The sequence below is a fragment of the Peromyscus leucopus genome, chromosome 2 (assembly GCF_004664715.2).
Source record: "Peromyscus leucopus breed LL Stock chromosome 2, UCI_PerLeu_2.1, whole genome shotgun sequence".
Lineage (NCBI taxonomy): Eukaryota > Metazoa > Chordata > Mammalia > Rodentia > Cricetidae > Peromyscus > Peromyscus leucopus.
Genome location: NC_051064.1, coordinates 147307023 through 147332141, shown reverse-complemented (window position 1 = coordinate 147332141; position 25119 = coordinate 147307023). Strand labels below are relative to the sequence as shown.

Genomic DNA, 25119 nt, shown 5'->3' with positions numbered 1-25119 from the left:
TGAACTCGAAGCTGCGGTCTGCAGGTCTCGCCGAGGCCGGGTTCCCGCAGGCGGTGGTCACCTGTTGTGTCGCGGAGTCCTTCGAAAAGCCTCTCGCGTTTGACCAGGAACAGGACAACCTCGTCCTGCCCTCGCGTTCCCCGCCCGCCGCTGCTCTCCGGATCCTAGTGTTTGGAACCAGGGGCCCCGCCCCTGACAGCCTCGACCGGGCGGACCACGCCGGAGGAGCACTTCCGCTAGACGCATGCACTTCCGGCTGCATGGAACCAATGAAAGCGCGGCCGCAGTGTTCCCTGCGCTGGCTTCCGGGCCGAGGTTGTCTGCTGGAGGACTGGGTCCGTTTGGCCGTCAGGGCCCGGTAAGGACCCCGCACTCGGCCCTAGAGTACCCGCCTTTGGGAGCGTTAGCCCAGTGCCCCTTCTTGTGCCAAGCAAGGGGGAATGCACAGTGCCTGGGCCTTTAGAGTCCTTTGTAACGGCCCCTGAAGCCGGATCTTCATAGTCGACTCTTGCCCTTTACTTCTATTTCGGTTCCAAAGTTAGTAATATTTCCTGTAGCCTTGGTGCCCGTCAATTCACGTGGGGACCCTCAGTAGAGGTGTCTTGAGAGCCAGCGCCCATGTGCTTAGAGGGCTGTGGGTAAGAGGCACTGGGGAAGAAACCGGCTTTTGTGAAGGACTTTTCCTTTCCTCCTAAGTTCTTTCCAAATCTGGAAAAGATCAGATCCACTTGCCTGAAAGCGGTTTGTCAAACCCTTTGAGAACTAGGAAAATATCTGCTGAATGGACTTGAAACGTTACCTGGGAACTGAGTGGAAAAACTTTGGGGGTGATTTCTTCTTCCTTGAGAGGCAGTACAGAGATCCACAGGCCATCGGGTTTTGTGGTAAACTTCGTTCAAAGACAGTATTAAAATTTGCATTTCATTCCATCAGTTCAAACTTCAAGCTTGAATTATCATAGCGCTCTAAGGGGTGTGTTGCTGCAGGCGCTTTGCCTCGGTTGTTGTTGTTGTTGTTGTTGTTGCTTATTTTTTGTTGTTGTTGCTATTGTTTGCAGTTGCAATTTTGTTTTTTTGTTTTTTTTTTTTTTTGTTTTGTTTTTCGAGACAGGGTTTCTCTTGTGTAGCTTTGTGCCTTTCCTGGAACTCACTTGGTAGCCCAGGTTGGCCTCGAACTCACAGAGATCCGCCTGTCTCTGCCTCCCGAGTGCTGGGATTAAAGGCGTGCGCCACCACTGCCCGGCTGCAGTTGCAATTTTGAAACGGCTTTTCTATCCAACTATCAGCCTACTTTGCAAAAATGCTTCCAAGTCAAGACGGTGTGCCTGTTGTGTTGATGCATTTATCTCTAATTTTTGATGTGAGAATGTGTGCTAACTTCTTAGTTGGAATGCAACGAGTGTGAGGGAACTTTGTTCTACTAGAACGGAAGCCTAAGTTGTGGGAACTTTTCAGCCAAAAGCTGAAATTGGAAGGGGAGAGAGATGAGGAGGAGGCAGCCACCAGTAAGTGAGATTCATGGGGCTGGAGACAAAGCTCAGTTCTAGCTCGGTTGCATAAAGCCCTGGGTTTAATCGCCAGCACCACGTAAGCTGGGGATGGTGGTACACTCTGAGGTGGAGGCTCCAAAATGAGTTCTAGAACAGCCTAGGAACATGAAACCCTGTCTTTGCGGGGAGGGGGGCGGTTCTCTATGTAACAATCCTGGCTGTCATGGAACTCACTTTGTAGACCAGGCTGACCTCAAAATCACAGAGATCTGCCTGCCTCTACCTCCCAAATGCTTGGATTAAAGGCATGGGACACCACTGCCGACTGAAACCCAGTCTTAAAACAAACAAAATCCAACCAAACAGCATAAATTAAAAATGAGTGCAATAGCCAGGCAGTGGTTGGCACAAGCCTTTGATCCCAGCAGAGGCAGGTGGATCTCTGTGAGTTCTAGGCCAGCCTGGTCTACAGAGAGAGATCCAGGACAGGCTCCAAAGCTACAGAGAAACCCTGTCTCAAAAAACAAACAAACAAATGAGTTCAGTAGTCCACAACTGTAATTCCAGTGCTTGGGATGCTAAGGCCAGACAACCAGGAGTTCCAGGCCAGCCTAAGCTACATGAGCCCTTATTTAAAAAAAAAAAAAAAAAAAAAAAAAAGAGGAGGAGGAGGAGGAGGAGAAAAGTGACAGATTCAGAGCCAGGCATTGTGATACACATCTTTAATCCCAGCACTGTGAGTTCAAGGCCAGCCTGGTCTATAGAGTGAGCTCTAGGATAGCCAGAGCTACATAATGAGGCCCTGTCTCAGAGAGAGAGAGAGAGAGAGAGAGAGATTTCAGGTTGCCATTTGACAGGAAAGAAAAAAGAATAACCTTGGGCTAGGGTCATAGTTCAGTGATGGAGGGTATATTGCCATGTGCTTGATCCTGGGTTCTATCCCCAGAACTATGGGGTAAGGCATAGAGAAACAAGGTCCTTTTGAATGTTACTCAAGTGGTTTGGATTTTTTTTTTTCTAGTAGTCATATGGATGACAATTCTCCGAAATTTTTTTCTAATGTAAACACAGGAAAGTGGCCGATTACTCTTGAGGGACAGGATGTCACCACTATACATCTGGGAGTTTTGTCCTTGTAAGAAAACAGGATAAGGAAAAAAGCACATTCCATATAGTGCTAACAGGAGATGGAAGAGACAGTTTTACTTTGCTCTGGGTAGTGAATTAGGGCTTGGAATCAAGTCCCGTGTGGGTTTGCTTGTCCTCCCTATCAGAGACAAATAAAGTTAATGTTAAACAAGCAAAATGGAGTTCCACGTCAGCCAGGACTTCACAGCAAGGCTCTGTCTCACAAATAAAGCAAGCGAAGGAGCAAGCCTGGAGACTTCAACCGTTTGAAGGATTCGCTGAATGGACTCTTGTTCACAGTGTACTTCTGTAGGTTTGTTTGTTTGATTTTGAGACCAGCCTAGGCTCGAACTCACTGGAATTCGAGGATTAAAGAGTGTGTGACCACTCTAAGTGACTAAGGCTCCTTCCTTAGTGTTGATAATGATAGAGCGTTCCTGGTTTCAGGCATGGTCGCTGGTGTTAGTGTGTGCAGTCTTAGCTGTGGAGGAAAGTCCTGCCTTCTGTGTACTGCAGTTGCTTCCTCTGGGTCAGGATTCTGCAATTCCATGTTGAGTCTTCTGGCATGCCTTTGGGTTCTTGTGTAGAGGCAGGAAGGAGGAATGATGTGTTAAGATAGTCACTCAGCAGTGGGAATCCTAATTGGGAAGCTAAATAAATGCAGGGCTTGATAGGAGGAGCTTAGGGGACCTCGGCTTGGACTTAGTATACGGGAGCCATACTGGGGCAGATGGAGTGTGCGTAGTGGGAAGGACCACAAGCCAAAGGCTTTCTGTACTCTTGGGCCGCCTTTCTTAATTTATGTGGTGTCGGGGGTTGAACCAAGAGCCTCACACCCAAACCTAATGTTCTATATACCTAATGCTCATGTTGGATTTAATTATATATTTCACTCATTTTTGAGGCAGAGCCTTCATGTAGCCCCTCTCGGCCTTGAACTCGATGTGTAATGACATTGAACTCCTGATTCTTCGGTTTCCACCGCCCAAGGTTTACTACCCATCCTGTTTATGCACTGCCAGGGCTTGAACTCAGAGCCTCCTGAATGCCAGGGGAGTCCTGTATATCTCTAGTCCTGGGTCTCTTTTCTCTGTCCACTAACAGATATCTTGTAAGTCTTGCATGATGGGTAAGAGCTTTGACTTTTAGAATTAACAGTGTTACTCCACTTGTCAGATCCTGGGCAAGTTAATCAACCCCTCTAAGCCCCAGTGTCTTCATATGAAAAGATGGTGTGTTTGGTGATAGTCCCACCTCATTGTGTGGTCAGGATTCCATGAGTTCATAGGAGATGCTCGACATGTAGGAATAAGTCAGTGAACATTGCTATTGTTATTATCATGTTCAGCATCATTATGATAGGAATATAAGCCTAATTGAAATAGACACATTCAAGGAGAATGAGTCGCTGTATTGTCATTCTAAGAGAGGTACAGGAAAGAGGGTGGGGATACCATAAGTAAGAATCCCGAAGATGCCTTCTCCAGTGCTTAACACTCCCAACTCACCCTAGGTAACCACCGAGTCACCTTCTGTCATTATATAAATATGTATCATGACCCAGATAGGACTTCTTATAAGTGGACTCCAACAGCGTATTCTCATGTCTGGATCCTTTCACTCAGTGTGTGAGATTTGATCATGAAAACTTAATGGGCTGTTTTTAGGAGAACTTAGATGTTATTACTGAGCAAAATGCAGACAGTGGTGGTCTGGCTTGTGAAGTTTCAGAGGGAAGAAAAGAATATCAGGGCTATTTGTGTGATGTTTTCTTTCTTTTCTTTTCTTTTCTTTCTTTCTTCCTTCCTTTCTTCCTTCCTTTCTTTCTTTCTTTCTTTCTTTCTTTCTTTCTTTCTTTCTTTCTTTCTTTTTTTTTTTTTTAGACAAGGTTTCTCTGTGTAGCCCAGGCCCTCACTCTTGCTTTCACTCTGTAGACCAGGCTATCTTCAAACTCCTCTGCCTCCCAAGTACTGGGACTAAAGGCATTCGCCACCTTTATGTTTTCTATTAAGAATCTGTGGTGCTGATCAGCTGGGGCCAAACGGCCAGTTTAGTAAGAGATCAATGACATTGATGTGAAATTTTCTGGGCTTCATTGGGACAAATAGGAAAATATTTCCTCAGGGTCATTACATGGAGTTGTAGTCCAGAGGGGGCCAAGACTATACTCAAGCTAGTAGCTGAACTTGGCAATGTCTGAGGTCTTCTATGAGGTTTTTGTTTTTTTGTTTGTTTGTTTTCTTAATGGCATAAAAGCTATTGTATTGAGCAAAGCAGCAGTGGTGCATGACTTTAATACCAGCAGTGGGGAGGCAGAGGCAGATGGATCTCTGTGAGTTCAAGGCCAGCCTGGTCTACAGAGTGAGTTCCAGGACAGCCAGGGCTACCCAGTAAAACCCATCTCAAAAAACAAAAAACAAACAAAAAAAAAAGTAAGTAAGAAAGAAAGAAAGAAAGAAAGAAAGAAAGAAAGAAAGAAAGAAAGAAAGAAAGAAAGAAAGAAAAGAACTTTCAAAGAGACTTAGAATTTTAAAAGTATTGAAATTTTTAAAGACTGAGAATTTTAGCAGTTGGCCTATGCTTTGTATTATAATATTAACATGAGACTTTGGGGACAAGAAACTGAAAAGTTATGGTTTAAAGTGATGTGTTAGTGTGCCAAGTTGAAAAGGGGTAAAAGTTCACTGTCAGCTTTAACTGTTAACTGCCATAGCCTAACGTCATCAGAAAGGAATGACTTGATGAAGAATTGTCTAGATTAGATTGGCCTGTGGGCGTGTCTGTGGGAGACTGTCCTGTACTTTGATGGAGAAGGGGCCCAGCACATTGGGCAACACCATTCCCTGCCAGGTGGTCTTCGCTATGAAGGAAGCCAGCAAGCATCGTCAGAAATCTCTACTTCTGCCCCAGCATCCTTCCCTGATGGACTGACCTGGGAATAGAAGGTAAATGAGCTTTTCCTCCCAAGTTGCTTTTGGTCAGGGTTTTGTCAGAGCAACAGAATGAAACTCAGACACTTGGCTACAAAGTGATTGGCTGTAATGATATGAAAGATTGTTGTAATCCATAAAGAGAGCCTCTTTATCCCAAATTCCCCACAACGTGAAGAATCAGTAAATTGATCTTGGGAGATGACTGGTCCGAGTCACCGTGTCCTTGCAAGGCTGGTTCTGAAATAGGCGATTTCCCTTCTTTCATCCGTGCTTACGTTCTGCGGCCGACGCCAGCTCAGATCCTAGCTTCTCTGGACAGGAAACTGAGGTTTATAGAAGCCAGAGCAACAATCTTGAGAGGTGTGAAGACCCCCACTCCTCCTTTGCGTGAATTTGTTGGTGATGGCAATCCTGTGACGTCACTTGACCAATGAATTCATTTCCTGCTTCTTCAGTGCTCATTCATGTTTGAGAGCCACTTCCTTCCACGATGGCTGGTCTTGGCATGCTTCCTGTTGTGGCCATGGTGCAGAAGTGGCAGCTTGGAGACAGTCTTTGAGATGCTTGATGGCAGCGGCAGTGCTGCTGGGGCAGGCTCAGTTGACCCAGGCTGTAACCGAGGCAGGAGAGCAGCAGGACCCGTGGGCTAGCCTCAGACTGTTGGCTTCGCATCTGGCCTTGGACAGGTCACTTTGGACAGCCAGATGAGCCCCATGCCAGAGAAAAGCACTGCAGGACAAAGTGCAGGGTCTAATTAAGGTGGAGCGGAACTGGGAGGAGGGGGGCTCTAAAAAACCAATTCCTTCTCACGGAAGCTTCTTTTGCACTGGTGTCGGTGACAGCAGACTCACGGTTAAGAATAAGAGACACAGAAGGCTTCTGTGAGGACCTCTCTTCCCCACCCCACAAAAAGAGGCCTGAACAGGAAGCCATTGAAGAGAACTCTTCAAACTTGTGAGAGGGACGCTGAAGCGTGGCTCCCCACAGGTGGTGGCTCGTGGCGGGGGTGGGGAAGGACTCCCTTTTCTTTAAGGGGCTGGCCACTGCGAGTGTGACCATGCTCCAGTGAGCATAAGGGCAACACAGATTGGACTTGGTATGTTTTTTTTCTTCTCTTCTCTTTTGGGGGGAGGTCACAAGGGTGGGAGGGGTGGACCTGGGAGGACTGGGAAGTCGGTGTGATGGGGTGCATGATGGGAAATTTACAAATAATCAATAAAAGTGCTACATTGGAAAAATGATTGCTTCAAAAGTTCGTACACATGGGGGCCACATATATAACACGCTTGTTGGTCATATTCCAACAGTAGCCTCTTGTCCCCTCCCCTCCATCAAAACCCTCCTTCCCAGCAAGTCCCTCCCACCCCCAGGTCTCCTTTTGTTCTCTGTGGCCCAGAGGCTTTAATTAAGGTTCCTGTGCATGCATGCGTGAGTGCGTGCATGCGTGCGTGTGTGGTGGGGGAGTAAGAGCAACTTACCAGGGGGTACACCAATGAGAAACCTGACACCCTGCACCAGCAACCATCAACTTCCTATAGCTGCTCAGGGGGGTGGGGCCTTCCAGGCCCCTCCTCTGGCATGATGATGGAATGTTGAGAGAACTAGTCCTGTGCAGCTAACCACTGCTGCTGTGAAAAGATCTGTCTTTGAGACAGGGTTTCTCTTTGTATAGTTCCTGCAACTTACTATGTAGACCAGGCTAGCCTCAGACTCACGGAGATCCACCTGCGTCTGCTTCCTGAGTGCAGAGTATCTTATGTCCCGGGTGGGCCAGGAACTGGTTGAATTACTGCTCCTCCTGCTGTCACCTCAGGAGTGTCTAGAATTACCAGCTGTGTGCCACCACCTGGGCATAGGCAGTGCTCGTGAGCCCAGGACCTCTGCTGTGCTGGGCCAGCACTCTCTCCGCTGAGCTACATCCCCAGGGTGCTTCATATCTCATGCCAAGCCTCCCATTCCTGTTGAACTCTGTTGTCTCAGAGGGTCCTGCAGCAGGAGCCAGGGCTCCTCACAACATACTGAGCTTTCTTAATTAAGCAGTGTCTTCTGTTGAGGGGTGTGCAAGCATCTGACCCGGATGGGAACTTGGGAGTGTTTACTTACCCGTGGATACCAGGTTGCCCACTGACAACAGCACAGATAAATAGTAAAGTTCAGGGGTAGTTCTCTCCTGTGTGAGAAGCAAAAAGCACCATCAGGAACACCTTTGTTATTGCGCCAGTGGTGTTTGGTTGGGTTTTGTTTGGCTTTTTGTTGTTGTTGTTTTTCAAGACAGGGTTTCTCTGTGTAGCTCTGGCTGTCCTGAAACTCACTCTGTAGACCAGGCTGGACAAAAACCCAAGTGATCTGCCTACCTCTACCTTCTGAGTGTTGGGATTAAAGGCATGCACCACCACTGCCCTGCTTTGTTCGGGTTTTGATATAGTGTTTCTATGTAGCCCAGGCTGACCCAGAACTTGTTTTTAGGAATGTGCTGGCATGGAACCCGGGTCTCATACATACTAAGCATGTTTTCCACCAATGAGCTAAAAACCCATACTCCTTTAAAAAATGGTTTCTTCTTTTTTGTGCACATATTCATGTGTGCATGAAGGTGTACATGTTTATGCAAGTGCGTACTGCATGTAGAGGCAGGGGGATACCTCAGATATCCTCAGGAATGCTGTCTGCTCCTTTGAGACGGGGCCTCATGCTGTTAGACTAGGCTGGCAGCCCTTAAGCCTGGGGGTCTGCTTGTCTTCACCTCCCCAACACTGGAATTACAAGTGTGTACCACCACACCCATCATTTTCATGTGTGTTCTGAGGATCAAATTCAGGTCCTCAAATATGAGGCAAACACTTTACCAACTGAGCTCTCCCTCTGGCTCCTAGAGTGGTTTTGACTTTCCTAAAGTAACTGCACTGTGCATCTCACTAGGAATCCCATGTCTGTATATTTCTATCTTCTGCACAAGTAGATAGTAAATATTGAAAAGTGATGGTTGTCTATTTGTAACCAAGCTTTCAGAGTAAGATGAGCATTTTGAAATTCTTTTGGTTTTTCGAGACAGGGTTTCTCTGTGTAGTTTTGGTTCCTGGAGCTTCTCTGTAGACCAGGCTGACCTGGAACTCACAGAGATCTGCCTGGCTCTGCCTCCAGAGTGCTGGGATTAAAGGCGAACGCCACCACCTGCCGGCATGTTTTAAAATTCTTAAAAACAAAGCTAGGTAGTGGTAGTGCACACCTTAAATCCCAGCACTCAGGAGGCAGAGGCAGGAAGATCTCTGAGTTTGAGGCCAGCCTGGTCTACGAAATGAGTTTCAGAACAGCCAGGGCTACACAGAGAAACCCTGACTTGAAAAACCAAAGGAAAAAAGAGATGGTTCACTGGGTAAATGTTTGCTGCTGAGCCTGGTAGCCTGAATTTGATCCCTAGAGCCCACATAAAAGATGGAGGAAGTGGTGCTGGAGAGATGGCTCAGTGGTTAAGAGCAGAGAATGCTCTTCCAAGGACCTGGGTTCAATTCCCAGCACCCACATGGCAGCTCACAACTGTCTGTAACTCCAGTTCATGGCAAAACACTAATGCACATAAAAAAAATTAAAAAAAAAAAAAAAGATAGAAGAGACCTGGAACCCACAAGTTGTCCTCTTCAAATATTGTGGCATGCATGTAATCATACACATAGATAAATTTATGTTAAAAAAGAAAGAAAGAAGGAAAAAACATACACAATCTGATGCCAAGACTGTCAACAGCACTGTGCACGCTCCTTCACTAAAGGACCCGGCACCAAACACAGAGAAGGTTACCCTCAGGGCCTGTGGGGCCGGCTCCATCTGAGTGAGCAGTACCACGAGACCTGGAAGGACAAGACGCAGTGCTCGTTAGGTGTCATTGGCTCAGAGACATGCCCCTTTTCGTTGTTTTGTTTTGTGTCTTGGAACAGACTCTTATTGTAGCCCAGGCTAGCCTCAAGCTCACAGTCTTCTTTCCCCCTCTCCTCAGCCTAAAGGGGTTCAGCCGAAAAGAGCTTAATTCCTGTCTCCTCACACCTTATATACCTTCTCTGCCCAGCCATATCACTTCCTTCCTGGTGCTGGGATTAAAGGCATGTGTGCTTCCCAAATACTGGTAGCAGAGGCATGAGATCTCAAGTGCTGAGATTAAAGGTGTGTGTCACCACTGCCTGGCTGTTTCTCTCCTAGACTGAGCCAATCTCATGTAGTCCAGGGTGGGTTTGAACTCAAAAAGATCCAGACCGATCTCTGCCTCCCCAAGTGCTAGGATTAAAGGTGTGTGCCACCACTGCCTGGCCTCCATGTTTAATCTAGTGGCTTGTTCTGTTCTCTGATCTTCAGGCAAATTTTATTAGGGCACACAATATGTCACCACAGTCTGTTCTCTCCTTCTACCTTTCCCATGGATTCCTGGAATAGAACTCAGGTTGCCAGGCCTACCCAGCAAGCACCTTTACCTGCTGAGCCAGCTTGGTGGCCCAGCACTATTAATTGAATGAATAACTAAATCCAAAAATTTCTTTCTTTTTTTTTTTTTTATTTTTTTATTTTTGGAGACAGAGTTTCTCTGTGTAGCTTTGGTGACCATCCTGGAACTCACTCTGTAGATTAAAGGCTTGAGCCACCACCGCCTGGCCCAGAACTTTCTTATAACTATATAGACTGTTACAGTTCAGGCATGGTGGCCCATGCATGTAATCCCAGCATTGAAGGTTGAGAGGCAGGAAGATTACCATGAGTTTGAGCCTAACCATACACGCTGAATGCAAAACCATCCATCTCAAGAAACTAACACCGTACCCCCCAAATAATGAGTGGGAAGAAAGGAGAAAAATGTGATTTATTTTACTACATTTAGCCTCAGTTTCACATTCTAATTGTAGGATAACTATGAGCGTTGCTACCCAATAAGTTTAAAAGATTCTCGTCATTTAAAGTTTTGTTTTTCTCTGTGTAGCTTTGCGCCTTTCCTGGGACTCACTTGGTAGCCCAGGCTGGCCTCGAACTCACAGAGATCCGCCTGGCTCTGCCTCCCGAGTGCTGGGATTAAAGGCGTGCGCCACCACCGCCCGGCCTAGTTTTGTTTTATTTTTAATGATAGTGCCAATCAAACTCAGGGCATCATACATGCTAATCGAACATTCTACCTTTGATCTGCAACCCAGCCAACCATCGGAGTTTTCACTGTGATTTTTTTCTTGTGTACCAGTCTGTGAATGTCTCTAGAGCAGAAGCCTTGTCTTAGCCGCTTTATCAAACAATAGACACCTGCTGAGTACTTACAGGCAGCCGCACACCTACCCAGGGTGAAGAAGGTGAAGATGATACTACCAACCAGGTTGGCCAGGAGAGGCTGACTGCAGTACCTCGAGGATCTGGGCCTGAAAGGCAATTCACAGGCTGGTACCCTTCATCACTGCAGAACCCTGTGTCTGCGGAGCATCAGGCGCACCCTTCGTGTCTAACTCTACTCTGACAGTGGCTTCATCTTGGCTCCTGGCAGCTTGGTAATGAATACCATTAATCGAAACTAGGAAATAATGCTTAGGTTCCTAATCCTCATTTGATGGTTTGGCAAAAATGCTTCGTAGAAATTCTGACCTTTGGGAGTAAAGAATTGCACTGTATTGTGTACAAACCTCCTCTGGTAGACTTGCATTGTGCAATTACCACCAGCTCATGCCTTCTCTTTGTATCCCCATCAAGTCAATAGATTCTCAGTTTTCAGATTTTTCGTAGAATTTCCACATTTTTAAGATTGTGACTATTTTAAGCAACTAGATTGTGTTTGCTTTGCTTCTTCCATGATAGCTGTCAGTGGACGGTCTCTAGCCTCCACAGTTGTTAGTGGACGGTCTCTAGCCTCCACAGTTGTTAGTGGACGGTTTTTTTTTTTTTTTTTTTACGGTCTCTAGCCTCCACAGTTGTTAGTGGACGGTCTCTAGCCTCCACAGTTGTTAGTGGACGGTCTCTAGCCTCCACAGTTGTTAGTGGACGGTCTCTAGCCTCCACAGTTGTTAGTGGACGGTCTCTGAATATGAATGGCACATCAATTCGGAATCCAACTGATTGATTGTGTCCGCCTTGCCCTCAGCCTTGCAGACATTAGCTAACACTTAGACCCTTGGGCCTGACCTCTAGGAAATCCGTGAATGGTGACACTGGTACCCTCACCATCTCCCATTGAATGACTTCTTATACTGTAAGTAAATATTTGTTAAAAGTTAAACTTAATCTGTGCAAATCTCTGCAGCCTTCACTCCACTGAGGTTTTCAAGAATGCAAAGAGGTGGACTTGACTGCCACCAGTAATAGGAGCAGAGGCAAGGGGCAGGCAGCGCCTAAGCATGTAGCAGGAACTCCAGGGGGTACCCGCACCTCCCCACAGGTGAGGCCTCCTGGGCCGTGACTCACCTTAGCAGCACATAGAACTGGAGAGTCAGGGTGCCGATCCCAAACAGGAACACCGCCACCTGGCTGCACGGCACAGGGACAGGGAGGTACACCTTTAGGACTCCAAGGAACCAAATTCAAGTTCTGTTTCATGCTAATTAAACCAGGCAAAAGTGAATTGCCATGCACTCCACTCTCCAGTGAAATATACCTGTTAATACCTAAGCAAAGAGTTACTAGCTGCCATTATTGGGCTCGTTAGGAAATCTGTAGAACCTTGATCCCTTTACCGTAATTAAGTTAATGTTATGAAACAACACACAAATAGTGAGAAGTATTAACTCAAAGTAAGCATAAATAGAAAAAGAAAAAAGTTCATATTTGAAACTGGATAAATATCTTGAATATCTTATTTGCATTATCTTATTTAATAGTCACAAAATTCTATAAGGTAAGGACTATGTACTCCCCCTTGCCATTTTCTTTTTCTTTTTTTACAATAAGACCTCACTACATGTCTTTATGGCCAGAAACTCCCTACATATACCAGGCTGGCCTTGAACTCATTCCTGCTTCTGCCTTCTGAGTGCTGGGGTTAAAGAAAGCACCACCACCACACAAGCACATGAATGCACACCCTTTTTTTTTTTTTTGAAGACTAAGTCTTCCTACGTTCCCCAGGTTCTTCTTGAACTCCTGTGCTAAAGCAATCCTCCTGCTTCAGCTCGCCAAGGACTGGGACTAGAGGTACATGTTGCCAAGACTTGGGTCCCTATTTTAAAAATGCAGAAACCAGGGTTCAGGAAATTTGACAGGGACAAACAGCAGCAGTAAGCGAAACAATTAGGATCCTCGCCTACACCTCTGATAGCGTTGCCTACAGTTGGTGGAGCCACACTGAGTGTGACCAGTCAATGGAGGTAGCCTGCTTACCACAGCCTGCAGACCAGATGGGAATCACTGCTAGCTGCTGCAAACATTAATCGTTAAATAATAGTCCGTCTCCTCCCCAACTAGCTATTCTCACTTTAATTGTTTCTTTTATTAGTAGGGTTTAGGGCCAGATGTCTGTAGGATATTCATAGAAAACAATTATTGCACCTTCAAATGAAGGTGCTCTAAGGAATAGATACCTTCAAAATCTACACTATTTAAAACACCTGTAGCAGCATCGGAACAAGATATAGGCTCATGCTTAAAGTTACTAGTTTGAAAGAAATAGCATCCATTTAGGGGCGGTTGTGAGAGGTAGTCTGATGGGCAGGTCATTTAACAGTGCGCCAACATGGCTTTAGACTGAGCATCTGGAAATGGGACAAGGGGAGCCCAGGAGAGTCACAGTGCTCTTTGAGACAGCTGTAGTTGTAGTTAATGCTTCCAAGATGTTACATTAATGTTCCCATCACGGTGTCTTTAAAACTCAAAAGATGGGTAATTTAGAAGTAAATTTTTAGTTAAACTTGAAGAACTGCCCCAGGAAGCAGTGAACCTTCTGACACAGTGTGCTGGGGAGGAGCACTTACAGCCTGAGCCGGTGTGACCTCGGCAGTGTGCTGGGGAGGAGCACTTACAGCCTGAGCTGGTGTGACCTGGCGGTGCTGGGGAGGAGCACTTACAGCCTGAGCCGGTGTGACCTCGGCAGTGTGCTGGGGAGGAGCACTTACAGCCTGAGCTGGTGTGACCTCGGCAGTGTGCTGGGGAGGAGCACTTACAGCCTGAGCCGGTGTGACCTCGGCAGCCAGCAGTGCAGGCGATGGGCTGTGTGGACCACACAAAAGTGAATCATGGCGACACTGGTCCGGTGGCGATCCCAACAGTTCTGCCTGAGATTCCACACCCATCGGTCACCTTCATGTTGGGACAGGCCACGAGGTAGGAGCTCACTGTAACTTAACCCTTCTGTGCCTTGGAGGGTCAGGAGTCTAGCTGAGATGGCTGAATTGGTAAAGCCAGGATGGATATCTGAGACAGGTCCTCAGTGTGACAAAGGACGAAGAGTGCCTCCTGTGCGCTGAGAGATCAACTTCCACCAGCCTTCTCCGTCACCAAGGGGAAGGAAACCTGAGCTCATCCCGCAGCACAGGGTGGGGCTGGGAGCATTTTGTTCCATCTCTGTCTCTAGACCCCAGGCAGCTCCCTGACTCTCCACAGCATGCTCTTAGCCTTTCCTTCCTTCGGCTCCGCTTTTCCTTGGGGGTTCCTTAGTGTCTAGAACCTGACTTGGGCATTCCCAGGGCTGGCAGATATCCCAGTTCCCTAGGCCTGGGAGATGTTATAGCCCAGGCTGGCCTTGAACTTCTGGCCCTTCTGTTTCTCCCAGCTCTCCAGCAGGTGCATCGTATGGGAAGTGAGTGGATAGAGGTAACACTAGAAGGGATAGAGTTAGGGAACCCTGGTTTTGCTCATTCTTCTCTCTCTCTCTCTCTCTCTCTCTCTCTCTCTCTCTCTCTCTCTCTCTCTCTCTCGGAGGGGAAGAACACTAGTGGGGAATGAACCTAGGGCATCCGGTACCTGCATGTGAGGCAGGCACTCGACACTGAGCTATAGCCCCAGCCTCAACTCATTTAACAGTATACTAAACATAATGGCTGTTCCTAATTTTCTGTCCACATTTAGGAGTTTCCCTGTTGTTTGGTTTTATTGGTTGGTCAGTGTGTGTGTGTGTGTGTGTGTGTGTGTGTGTGTGTGTGTGTGTGAAGGTGCACATGTATGTATGTATGCATGTGTATGCATGTGGAAGCCAGGGTAAGTATGTGGTGGTGGTGTGCCCGAGTCACAAGACCCCCAAGCAAGACCCCCACAGAGCCAATATCCGATGCAGAACACAAAAGGGTTTATTGATAACAAATAAGCTCCGGCTTGGTCTGCATCCACCATCCAACACAGCGGGTGGAGAGGATGTCCCTGAGCACTCACTTGAAGGGGTTTATATAGGAAAGGTTTACACACGGCTTGGGATTGGACGAGGCGGCTAGGGGTGAGGTAGTTCTCTGAAGTTATAAGCATGAGGTTACTGATGGCAAACAGGATTCAGGGTATCTACAGGGACATAATTTTTTACTCCCTATGTCTTGCTTTTGTTGAACCCAGGATATATACACATTCAGATTTATTGTTCCAGTCCTACTTTCCTCTGAGGTCAAGTTCTGGTCAGTTGAGCCCATTACTCCTCATATCTTGTTTTGCCAAGCCCAGGATACATAGATTTATTGTTTCAGCCTTATTTTCCCATAAGTTCAACTTATGATCAATTCTAAAACTGCTGGCCAGCAAATACCTTTGGGGGGAGGGGGGAGTGTCTCTCAAGATGGCCACTGAGTTTTTTCAGTGTCATCCTCAATAGCTGTCCACCTTAGCTTTTGAAATAGGGTCTCACACAGAACTTAGAGCCTGTTGATTGAACTAGACTGGCTGGCTCTGCTTTGAACCTGGAACTTTTGGATTTGGAGAGACTGGCTAGCCAGAGATGCCTTGACACCCTCCAGTCTGTGCCTGGCTTTTTTATGTGGTTCTGGGGATCAAATTCAGGTCCTCATGTTTGCGGGACGGAAAAGCACCTAAGACTTTACTGACGAACCGTCTCCCAGACCCTGGTGGTTTTTGTTTGTTTTGTGCTATTGTTTTTGTTCTTGTTTTTTGAGGAGGGGAGATTGGGAAGATTTTTTGAGATGAAATCTTGGTCTTTCGTCCAGGTCTTCTCAGATCCTTGCCTCACCCTCCTCCCACCTCCCCACGCCCCCACTCTCCCACCCCGCCCCAGGCAGCTGGAACTCCAGGGGACTGTTTGGTTTGGGGGCCTCAGACATGCTTCCCTCCATCCCACTGACGCCGTCACTGCTGCTTCTCTTGTTTTTTTTCAAGAACTATATAAATTACCTTGTTTGTGTGTCTGTTTACTCGTTTGCTATGGGGAATTGAACACCTCATATACGTTAGGCAAGTGTTCTGTCACTTGGCTAGATCCCCAGCCCTGTAAATTACTTTAATAAAATTCTGTCACAAAACCTGAGTGACATCCATCAGTACATATTCACTTCTGCTTGTGACTCAGGACCACCTGTGGGTTTGCTGATCGTGAGCTTCTGGTGTCACCTGGGCTTGCTGTGGGAATCGGCATCTTGGCTGTGGCCTGGCTGTGGCCTGGCTGTGGCTTGGCTGTGGCCTGGCTGTGGCCTGGCTGTGGGAATCAGCATCCTGGCTGTGGCCTGGCTGTGGCCTGGCTGTGGCCTGGCTGTGGGAATCAGCATCTTGGCTGTGGCCTGGCTGTGGCTGCTGTTTGGCTGTGGTTGTGTGGATCTTGCATCTGTGTGGCTGTGGCCTGGCTGTGGCCTGGCTTGGCTGTGGGTTGGCTGTGGCCTGGCTGTGGCCTGGCTGTGGCTTGGCTGTGCTGGCTGTGCGCTGTGGCCTGGCTGTGGGGCGGGTGGCTGGGTGGCGGCCTGGCTGTGGCTTGGTTGTGGCCTGGCTGTGGCTTGGCTAGCCTCTATGGCTGCAGCCACCTATTGAGAGGTCAGCTGTCTTAGCAGCAGCAGGGTGGTGGGTGCAGCTGTCATGGCCGAGCAGTCTGGCAGGGGCTTGTTTTCATGGTAGAGGCCGCAGCAGAAGACAGGGACGTCTGCTCTAAGTTGAGGTGTTTGTTGTCTGAGTGTTTCCTCAGAAGTCCATGTGCTGGAAGCTTGGTGTCCAGTGTGGCCCGGCTGAGGTGGCTCCTTCAGGAGAAGTGCCTGTGGAAAGCAAGGGAGTCAAGAGGGTAAATTGGATCTATAGAGCGAGATCCAGGACAGGCACCAAAACTACACAGAGAAACCCTGTCTCAGAAGAAAAAAAGAAAGAGAGAGAGGATAAATTGGTTCTCAGAAGAACAGGTTTTTTGTTTTGTTTTGTTGGTTGATTGGTCTTTTTTGAGACAGGGTTTCTCTGTGTAGCTGTGGCTGTCCTGGAACTCGCTCTGTAGACCAGGCTGGCCTCAAACTCAGAGATCCACCAGCCTCTGCCTCCTGAGTGCTAAGATTAAAGGTGTGCGCCTTGTTTCAAAGTTAGGCCACCCCGTAGGCTTGGCCCTTTCTGAACAGCACTGGTTTGCCTCCTCTTCCTCCACCGTGCCGGGACACAGCCAGGATGCTGGGCTATGTCCTTAGGCCTGTGCAACCTCTTTTCTTTAAAATGTACCCAGCTTTAGCCAGTCATGGTGTCACACCTGTAATCCCAGCGCCTGGGATGTGAAGGCAAGAGGATCAGGAGTTCAAAGGTATCTTCGGCTTCGTAGCCAGTTTTAGGCCAGCTTGGCCTGTGAGACTTCGTTGCCATCTCCTCCTGTGTCCCTCTCCCACATTCTGGAGTTAGAGACATGTATCCTCTAGCATGTTATTATATGTTACTATAACAGCAGAAAACTATGATCTAATAGCCTCTAAGTGCTAGGCTCAGGACTAACATGCTATCTTTTCTGCCATATTCTTTTGGGCAAATCGAATCATAAGGAATAGAGAGTTCTATCCCACTCTTCTCGGTAGGAACTGCACACTCTATCCAAACAAAGGGCAGAAAGTGAAGCCGGTTTTGCAGTTCATCTCAATCAGTGAAGCCAAGATTGTGCCCACCATTTGCAGGGAGAACCCGGGCGGATGTCAAGAGATCTATAAATGAGCTTGCTTCCTTTTTCCTTTGTAGACAATGGTGTCAGAGGTTTCCACTTAGATCAACAACTCCAACTTCTCACCATGGACTCATCCGAGAAGACAGAAGTGGTCCTCCTGGCCTGCGGTTCCTTTAATCCAATCACCAACATGCACCTCAGACTCTTTGAGCTGGCCAGGGACTACATGAATGCAACAGGTAGGAGCGATAACCTAGGTAGCTTAAGACTGGAGGCAAAGCTGGGTGGTGGCGCACGCCTTTAACCCCGGCACTCAGGAGGCAGAGGCAGGCGGATCTCTGTGAGTTCGAGGCCAGCCTGATCCTCAGAGAGAGTTCTAGGACAGCCAAGGCTACACAAAGAAACCCTGTCTCGAACACCAAACAAAAACAACTAGAGACACTTGACTGTTTCGGTGTGAGTGCCTGATCCTGGACACAGCATGTTGCTCTGTTTCCTAGCATAGAAATTTAGCCAAAAAAAGTGAACGGGGCCAGCGAGGTAGCTCAGCAGGAGAGGTGCTTGTGCAAAGAATGCCGCAAGGAGGTGTGCATGCGGTGTGATGGTGCATGTCTTTAATCCCAGCTGAAGGAGGTGTGCATGTGGCCGGGTGTGATGGTGCATGTCTTTAATCCCAGCTGTCAGCACTCGGAAGTCTGAGGCAGGTGGGTCTTTGTGAGTTCCAGACCAGCCTGGTCTAGTTTCCGGACAGCCATGACTACACAGTGAGACCTTGTGTCAGGGAGAAAAGAGAAGGGGGGGGAGGGGGGTGGGGGTGTGACTAACATAGGAAAGGGCGGGGCAGAGCAGATCCTGCCCGGAACATGCTTGCTTGTGCTGTCAGTGCCGAGGTGGAGAGACGGATCCCTGCATCTGCTCCAGGGAACAGTGCAGGTTGATTCAGGCTTTTCACAAGGGAACTCAGCAGTTCTGATTGGAGTTCTGACCAACAAGAACTTTAAGTGTAAGCCATGTTGGCACACTCACCCAGAGTGAGTGTGTAAGGGGTGTGTAGGGCTTTAGTTGGAGAAAATGAAAGTTGTGAAGGTTGTGTAACAGCGTGCATGTGCTCAACAGTACAGAATTGTACACTTAAAGTACTTTCAACGATAACTTAAAATCTGTTATTACAGTTTCTTTTCTAATTTAAAAACTACTTACTTACGTGTGCGGGTGTTATGTGTGACATGGTATACACGAGGGGTCAGTGGAGAAAAAGTCTGTTCTTCCCTTCACCATGGGTGTCCTGGGAATTGAACTCAGATTATCAGTCTTTCCACAGTTTCAGTTAGCTACTAAATTTGACTCTTTGTGAGAGAGAGAGAGAGAGAGAGAGAGAGAGGTGGAAATTGTAACTATAAAATAGTATCGGTCATATTTCCTGTCCATAAAGTCTGGTTTGTTATTCCTAATATCAAGCCAACTCTTTAATCCAGGAAAATACAGAAGTTATCAAAGGCATAATTTCACCTGTTGGCGATGCGTACAAGAAGAAAGGCCTCATCCCTGCCCACCACCGGATTATCATGGCAGAACTTGCCACCAAGAATTCACAGTGGGTGGAAGTGGACACGTGGGAAAGTCTTCAGAAGGAGTGGGTGGAGACCGTGAAGGTGCTCAGGTAACTGTAGTGCGGTCCACATCACTGGTTCCGGGGAAGGGGGCGGGATTGTTCCCGTTGCCATGTTTTCTGTTCTCCTGCCTCTGATTGACAGGTCTGAGGTTGTCCCCAAGGGTCTTAGTCACTGCTCTGTATCGAGGACTATGGGGGTCCAGCCCCTCGATTGTCCCCTCCCAGGGTCCGGGAAGAATCTACAACCAGCTGATAATTAATCTTTAATGAGAAGAAATGAATCTATGTACACGAAACTCCTTAGTTCATACACTTTATTATTCTGTGATAGTTCTCTCTCTACACAGCTTCTATTCTGCTGATTTCTCTGTATTTGTCTACTGTCCCCTCTAGGTTCTATCTTAATTCCTTCATCTAGTTCTTTCCCTTCTAGGTTCTCATCTATCTAGTTCTTTCCCCTATCAGCTCCTCTCCCGTCTCCTTCTCTCTCATCTGGCTCTTCCTCATCTTGTTCTTCCCCATCTGGCTCTTCCTCATCTTCCATGTCATTCCTCTTGTCCTCTCTTCTAGCCCTTCAATCCAGTTCTTCCCCATCTCAGTTTGTTCCTCTCAAGTTCTTACCCATCTAGTTCTTCCATTCTCTTTACTCTTCTCTGTCCTCTCGTGCCCGGGAAGTCCTGGTATATATACACTTACAAGCAGTATTCCCTTAGCAGTCCAAAACCAGGCTTCCAGGGTCAAATGGAAGGGTGATAAGAATCACATAGGGAGGCAATAACTGTTAATTATCATTTGCAACCCCAAAGGGAAGTGACCAATGGGGAAATGAATTAACTAAAGGCTAAATTCAGGTAATATCTAAGAAGAGGTCTCTTATGTGCTCAACTATAATCTTATAAAGTGTTAAGAATCTATAAGTTGCTAGGTCAATGGGAGAAAATAAAACTGTCTTCTTTTTTTTTTCCTGTAGCTCCTATCTGTCCAAGCTATCTGACATTTTTCTGCAGAGTGGGGGAAAGTGTGCTCAGTCGCTAGGCAACCTGTGTACAGCTAGATGCCTCTGGTGATAGTTAAAGGGAGATTTGGAACTAGAGGTAAGGTTTGGGAAAGGAGGAAGTAAGGCTTAATTGGCACATCCGCCAGGCCTTCTCAAACAGGTGGCCCGGATGCTTAAGTCTGTTCTTAGAGAGTACAGAGGTATCTCTGATAAGGCACTTTCCTCCATCTGGGGATGGACCTGGCCGGATGATGATAATTACAGGGAGACTTGAACTGGGAGTTCTGGCTGAGCATAGCTGTCAGCACAGAAAGTTATCTAAATATTCCTAGAAGTGGCTAGGTAAGTAGTTAGAGGTCTATAAAGTTAGTAAAGCTGTAAGAAAGGAGGGTCCGAGCTGAATTGTGTAAAGCTATTACTTAACATCCATCTGACCTAGGTAGTGTCTCCTTGTGGAATTTACCTTAAATCAGGAGACTTGCATGTGGACTGTTATTACTGCTAGTCCTTGAAAGTGGCCAAGGGAGATATCTGATTCCAGAGAAAGCCTTTCCTGAGGCTGTTCTCCAAATACCTGGAATGTGTATGTCCAGAGAGTGATCAGTCCACACTGTTAGCCCTTCTTAGGGAAAAGTCAATTGGGAAAACTATGAAGGCACACATGATTTTCATAACAGAAGACAGCTGACATATAACAAGCCAAGTAACACCAAAAACTCCTTGGGATTTGGCTTCCTCTGGAGGAATTCCCTGATTCCTCCAGGTAGTGACTTTGCCATAACCAGCTGAGTTCTTATGATATATTCCTACAGCCCGCAGCAGCTCTGTTGCTGTGAAGAGACACCGCGACAAGGCAATGCTTATAAGAGGAAGCATTTTACTGGGAGCTGGCTTACGGTTTCAGAGGTTTGGTCCATTATCATCCTGGCAGGGAGCATGGAGGCAGACAGTGTGCTGGAGCAGCAGCTGAGAGCTACATTCTCATCAGCAGGCTGAGAGAGACCCAGGCCTTGGCATGGGCTTTTGAAACCTAAAACCCACTCCCATGACATACTTCCACCAACAAGGCCACACCTTCTGGCTGTTCTGATCCTTTCAGAGTGCCAGTTCCTGGTGATGAAGCACTTAGATACGTGAGCCTGTGGGGACCATTCTTATTCAGCCCACACACCAAGGCTGCACTTTCCTACAAAAGGCTGCCACAGGGTGCGGAGTCTAACTAAGCCTCTGCATCTTTTTTTTTTTTTTTTTTTTTTTTTTTTTTTTTTTTTTGGTTTTTCTGTGTAGCTTTGCGCCTTTCCTGGAACTCACTCTTCAGCCTAGCCTCGAACTCACAGAGATCTGCCTGCCTCTGCCTCCCAAGTGTTGGGATTAAAGGTGTGCGCCATCACCGCCCAGCAAGCCTTTGCCTCTTTAAGCATGGGGTGACACATTTGTTCTTCAGAGATATCTCTGTCAGAGAATAAAGGAAAACTCCTAGAGTTCCTCAAGGAGATTGTGGTGATCAGTCCTCTTAGGTGTGGAAGAGGGAAGGAAGGAAATGGCTTAAAGGGGAGGCTAGAGCATAGGCCTACCTGTAAAAGATAATGATTACTTAAAAAGGCCGGGGCCGGCCGGGCGGTGGTGGCACACGCCTTTAATCCCAGCACTCGGGAGGCAGAGGCAGGCGGATCTCTGTGAGTTCGAGGCCAGCCTGGGCTACCAAGTGAGCTCCAGGAAAGGCGCAAAACTACGCAGAGAAACCCTGTCTCGAAAAACCAAAAAAAAAAAAAAAAAGGCCGGGGCCACAGCCTGAGGCCATGAAGTCAAGACTCCTGCAGCATCTCTGGGTCAGGGTTCATAAGCAGGCTGAGATGTGACCTGACAGTTCTCCACTTAGGATCTGGCTCTTCTGTGCTCTTTGTCACTTACACTGTGTTAAATTAAACCAGAAGATGTGAAAATTCCTGCCAGCCCCCCCCAAACTTATAAATGTCTGAACTTTTCTTTGTTCTTAGGATTTGCTCGGGAAGAGTACTGACAGTTCTGAAGAGGTTCCTCTGCCCCACATCCCTCTCCCAACAGTGCGCGCTCGTGTGCTCTCTCTCTTCTCTCTCTCTCTCTCTCTCTCTCTCTCTCTTCTCTCTCTCTCTCTCTCTTCTTTTCATTTCTTTTTCTTTCTTTTGGTTTTTCAACACAGGGTTTCTCTGTATTAACAGCTCTGGCTGTCCTGGAACTCATTCTGTAGACCAGGCTGGCCTCAAACTCCCAGAGATCCGCCTGCCTCTGCCTCCTGAGCTCTGGGATCAAAGGTGTGCGCCACCGCCGCCCGGCTTTGTCATGGTTAATGAGGAGGAGTGTCAGGCAGTGCTTGCCCAGGGTCCAGCCAACCGGGCGTGCTGCTCCAGGGGCACCCAGGAGGCTCTCCAGACCTCTGTGCCCAGACCTATGAAGGCAGTCCAGGGAAGGAGGCAGTGTCTAACTGTCTCTTCATAATATTGAGAGTGGATTAAGGGGCTTTCTGAAGACCCTATCTAATGCCTGTTCTTAGGATCTCAGTCCTCCAGACTGGCTGGATAAGGAAGGGGTCAGAGCAGGACACGGAAGCCACTCTGGGCACTGTGAGTGCAGTATGCTGGGATGCTGAGAGCCACGTGTTAAAGAGACTGGAGACAGCACAGTGGCCCTTGAACAGTAGAGGAGGACCTGATCTGCTCCCACTGAGCTCTGTGGCTGCTGATGTCACAGACAGAGGGCACCAGGCCCTGAGCTGTGGGTCATGGAGGGTGCTACAGTGTGGCAGTGGCATCTCTCTCCCAGGACTCTCCCCGATGGTCTCACCTACAGAATCTCAGCCACACTGGAAGTTTCCATGAGGTCTCTGTCTAATGTTAGGGTTGGACGGGGCATTGAGCAGAAGGTGGCAGCTGTCTGGACTCCCTTTTTAGGGTTAACAGAAGAACAGTCTCCCTGCTGATGGTCAGAACTCTCCCCTGGAGGCCATGCTCCTGTTTCATCCCCACTCGTCCCTCTCCGGCTCCATGGCAACTTATCACACCTCCCGCACATTCAGTTTGGCCCTTGAGCAGGAGAGGGATTAGGGGGACCCCTGCTGGGTTTGGGGTGCTGTCCAGTCCCTGTGCTGGGGTAGCTTTGCAGTGACTGAGGACTGAACCTCTGCTGCCGCCGGCCCAGCTCCTGCAGTGTGGCTGCTGCTGCTGCTGCCTTTGAAGGCCTCGGCCGCCTGCCTCCCAGTCCCTGTCCATGCCGTGTGCTTCTTCATTGCAAGATCGGGCCCTGGTCTGTCACGGTCAAGGCTGTAGGCTCTGGACCAGACTGCTGGGTTCAAATCAAGGTTCTGTTGAACATAAAAGACTGGGCAGTTTAATCAGCTCCTCTCTCAGAGGGGCTGACAGCGCCTGACAGAGCCGACAGTGTCTTCTCTCCGTCAGTTGATGAATGTCAGGAACCCTGCTCCAGGTGCAACTCTGACCTCTCTGTTTTCCTCTCCGTTACTTCTCCTACTTCTCCTAACGTGAGAACTTGAGAAGATTGGGTCAGAGGTGTGCAAAGGAACAAGTGATTACTATTAACTCTCACTGTTGCAGCGCACACAACATTCACAAGAATACTTCAGAGAGCACTCTGACATCACATTCTTTTTTTTCTTAATTTTATCTTTTTATTTAATGTACATTTGTGTTTTGTGTACATGTATGACTGTGTGAGAGTGTTGGGTCCCCTGGAACTGGACAGTTGTGAGCTGCCATGTGGGTGCTGAGAATTGAACCTGGGTCCTCTGGAAGAACAGCCACTGCTCTTAACCACTGAGCCATCTCTCCAGCCCCCTAAGGAACATTCTTTTGTGTTGTCATTTTGTAGACACCATCAGGAGAAGCTGGCAGCTGGCAGCTGTGACCACCCACAAAGCTCTCCTGTGCTGGACAGGCCTGGGCGGAAGAGGAAGTGGGCTGAACAGAAGCAGGATTCTAGTCCAAAGAAGCCCCAAGAGCCCAAACCAACAGGTTTGTGGTGTTTGACCAGGACCCCAAAGGTTGCTAGGACTCCACAGCAGGCTTATTTCTTATTCCATACCTGCTGGGTTCCTGATTGTAGGATGGGGAGATTGGTTCTGAGGTAAAAGAGCAGATCTACTTATCTTGCATTCATGCACATGCACAACCACTTTAATATGGGTGATTATTAAGAAAATGAGCCCACCAGTTGGTGGTGGTGCACACCTTTAACCCTAGCACTTGGGAGGTAGATCTCTGAGTTTGAGGCAAACCTGGTCTACAGAGCGAGTTCCAGGACAATTAGGACTGTTACAGAGAGAAACCCTGTCTTGGAAAAAGAAAAAAGAAAACAAACTCTGAAGCTCTGTTTGGTTCTTCCTTCAAGGTGTGCCCAGGGTGAAATTGCTGTGTGGGGCAGATTTACTGGAGTCCTTCAGTGTCCCCAACTTGTGGAAGATAGAGGACATCACGCAAATTGTGGCCAACTACGGGCTCATATGTATCACTCGGACTGGCAGTGATGCTCAGAAATTCATCTACGAGTCCGATGTGCTGTGGAGACATCAGAGCAACATCCACCTGGTGGATGAATGGATCACCAACGACATCTCATCCACTAAGATCCGGAGAGCTCTCAGAAGGGGCCAGAGCATCCGATACTTGGTACCAGACCTTGTCCAAGAGTACATTGAAAAGCATGATTTGTACAGCTCTGAGAGTGAAGACAGGAATGTTGGGGTCATCCTGGCTCCTCTGCAGAGGAACATCGCTGAGGCGAAGCACAATTCCACAGCATGATGCTATGCATGACATCAGGTGCCTTTGTGGAAATTCAAAATGACCCAGTGTTAGTAGCTCAGGGAAGGAATCGCCATCCTGTTTCGTAAACTCAAGTTTAAAGGTTTGATTAAAAACCAACAGGAAATTAAGATCAGTTGCTAAGATGAATGTTTTAAATAAGGCCATTTAAAAAAAA

The 25119-nt window shown here is 47.7% G+C and overlaps 1 protein-coding gene across 2 annotated transcripts; it reads left to right on the top strand.

Moving 5' to 3' along the window:
* Positions 1 to 269: 269 nt before the first annotated feature.
* Nmnat1 (nicotinamide nucleotide adenylyltransferase 1) lies at positions 270 to 25119 on the top strand. 2 transcript variants are annotated; one of them, XM_037203191.1, is made up of 5 exons: positions 270 to 358; positions 17614 to 17778; positions 19015 to 19199; positions 24010 to 24152; positions 24529 to 25119. In XM_037203191.1, exons 2-5 carry the CDS (start codon positions 17770 to 17772, stop codon positions 24939 to 24941), a joined length of 750 nt encoding a protein of 249 aa, XP_037059086.1. In that variant the 5' UTR covers positions 270 to 358; positions 17614 to 17769; the 3' UTR covers positions 24942 to 25119. The 2 variants fall into 2 exon arrangements, with proteins under 2 accessions (XP_037059086.1, XP_028749457.1); XM_028893624.2 differs by having other exon boundaries at positions 276 to 358; positions 17614 to 17796; positions 19025 to 19199.

Excerpts from the sequence above, each read along its gene's own strand:
- Nmnat1 (XM_028893624.2), top strand. The coding sequence starts at position 17,664 with ATGGACTCATCCGAGAAGACAGAAGTGGTCCTCCTGGCCTGCGGTTCC. Across the intron at positions 17,797-19,024 it reads AGGTAGGAGCGATAACCTAG|AAGTTATCAAAGGCATAATT; the intron begins GTAGCTTAAGAC and ends AGGAAAATACAG. Across the intron at positions 24,153-24,528 it reads CCAAGAGCCCAAACCAACAG|GTGTGCCCAGGGTGAAATTG; the intron begins GTTTGTGGTGTT and ends TCTTCCTTCAAG.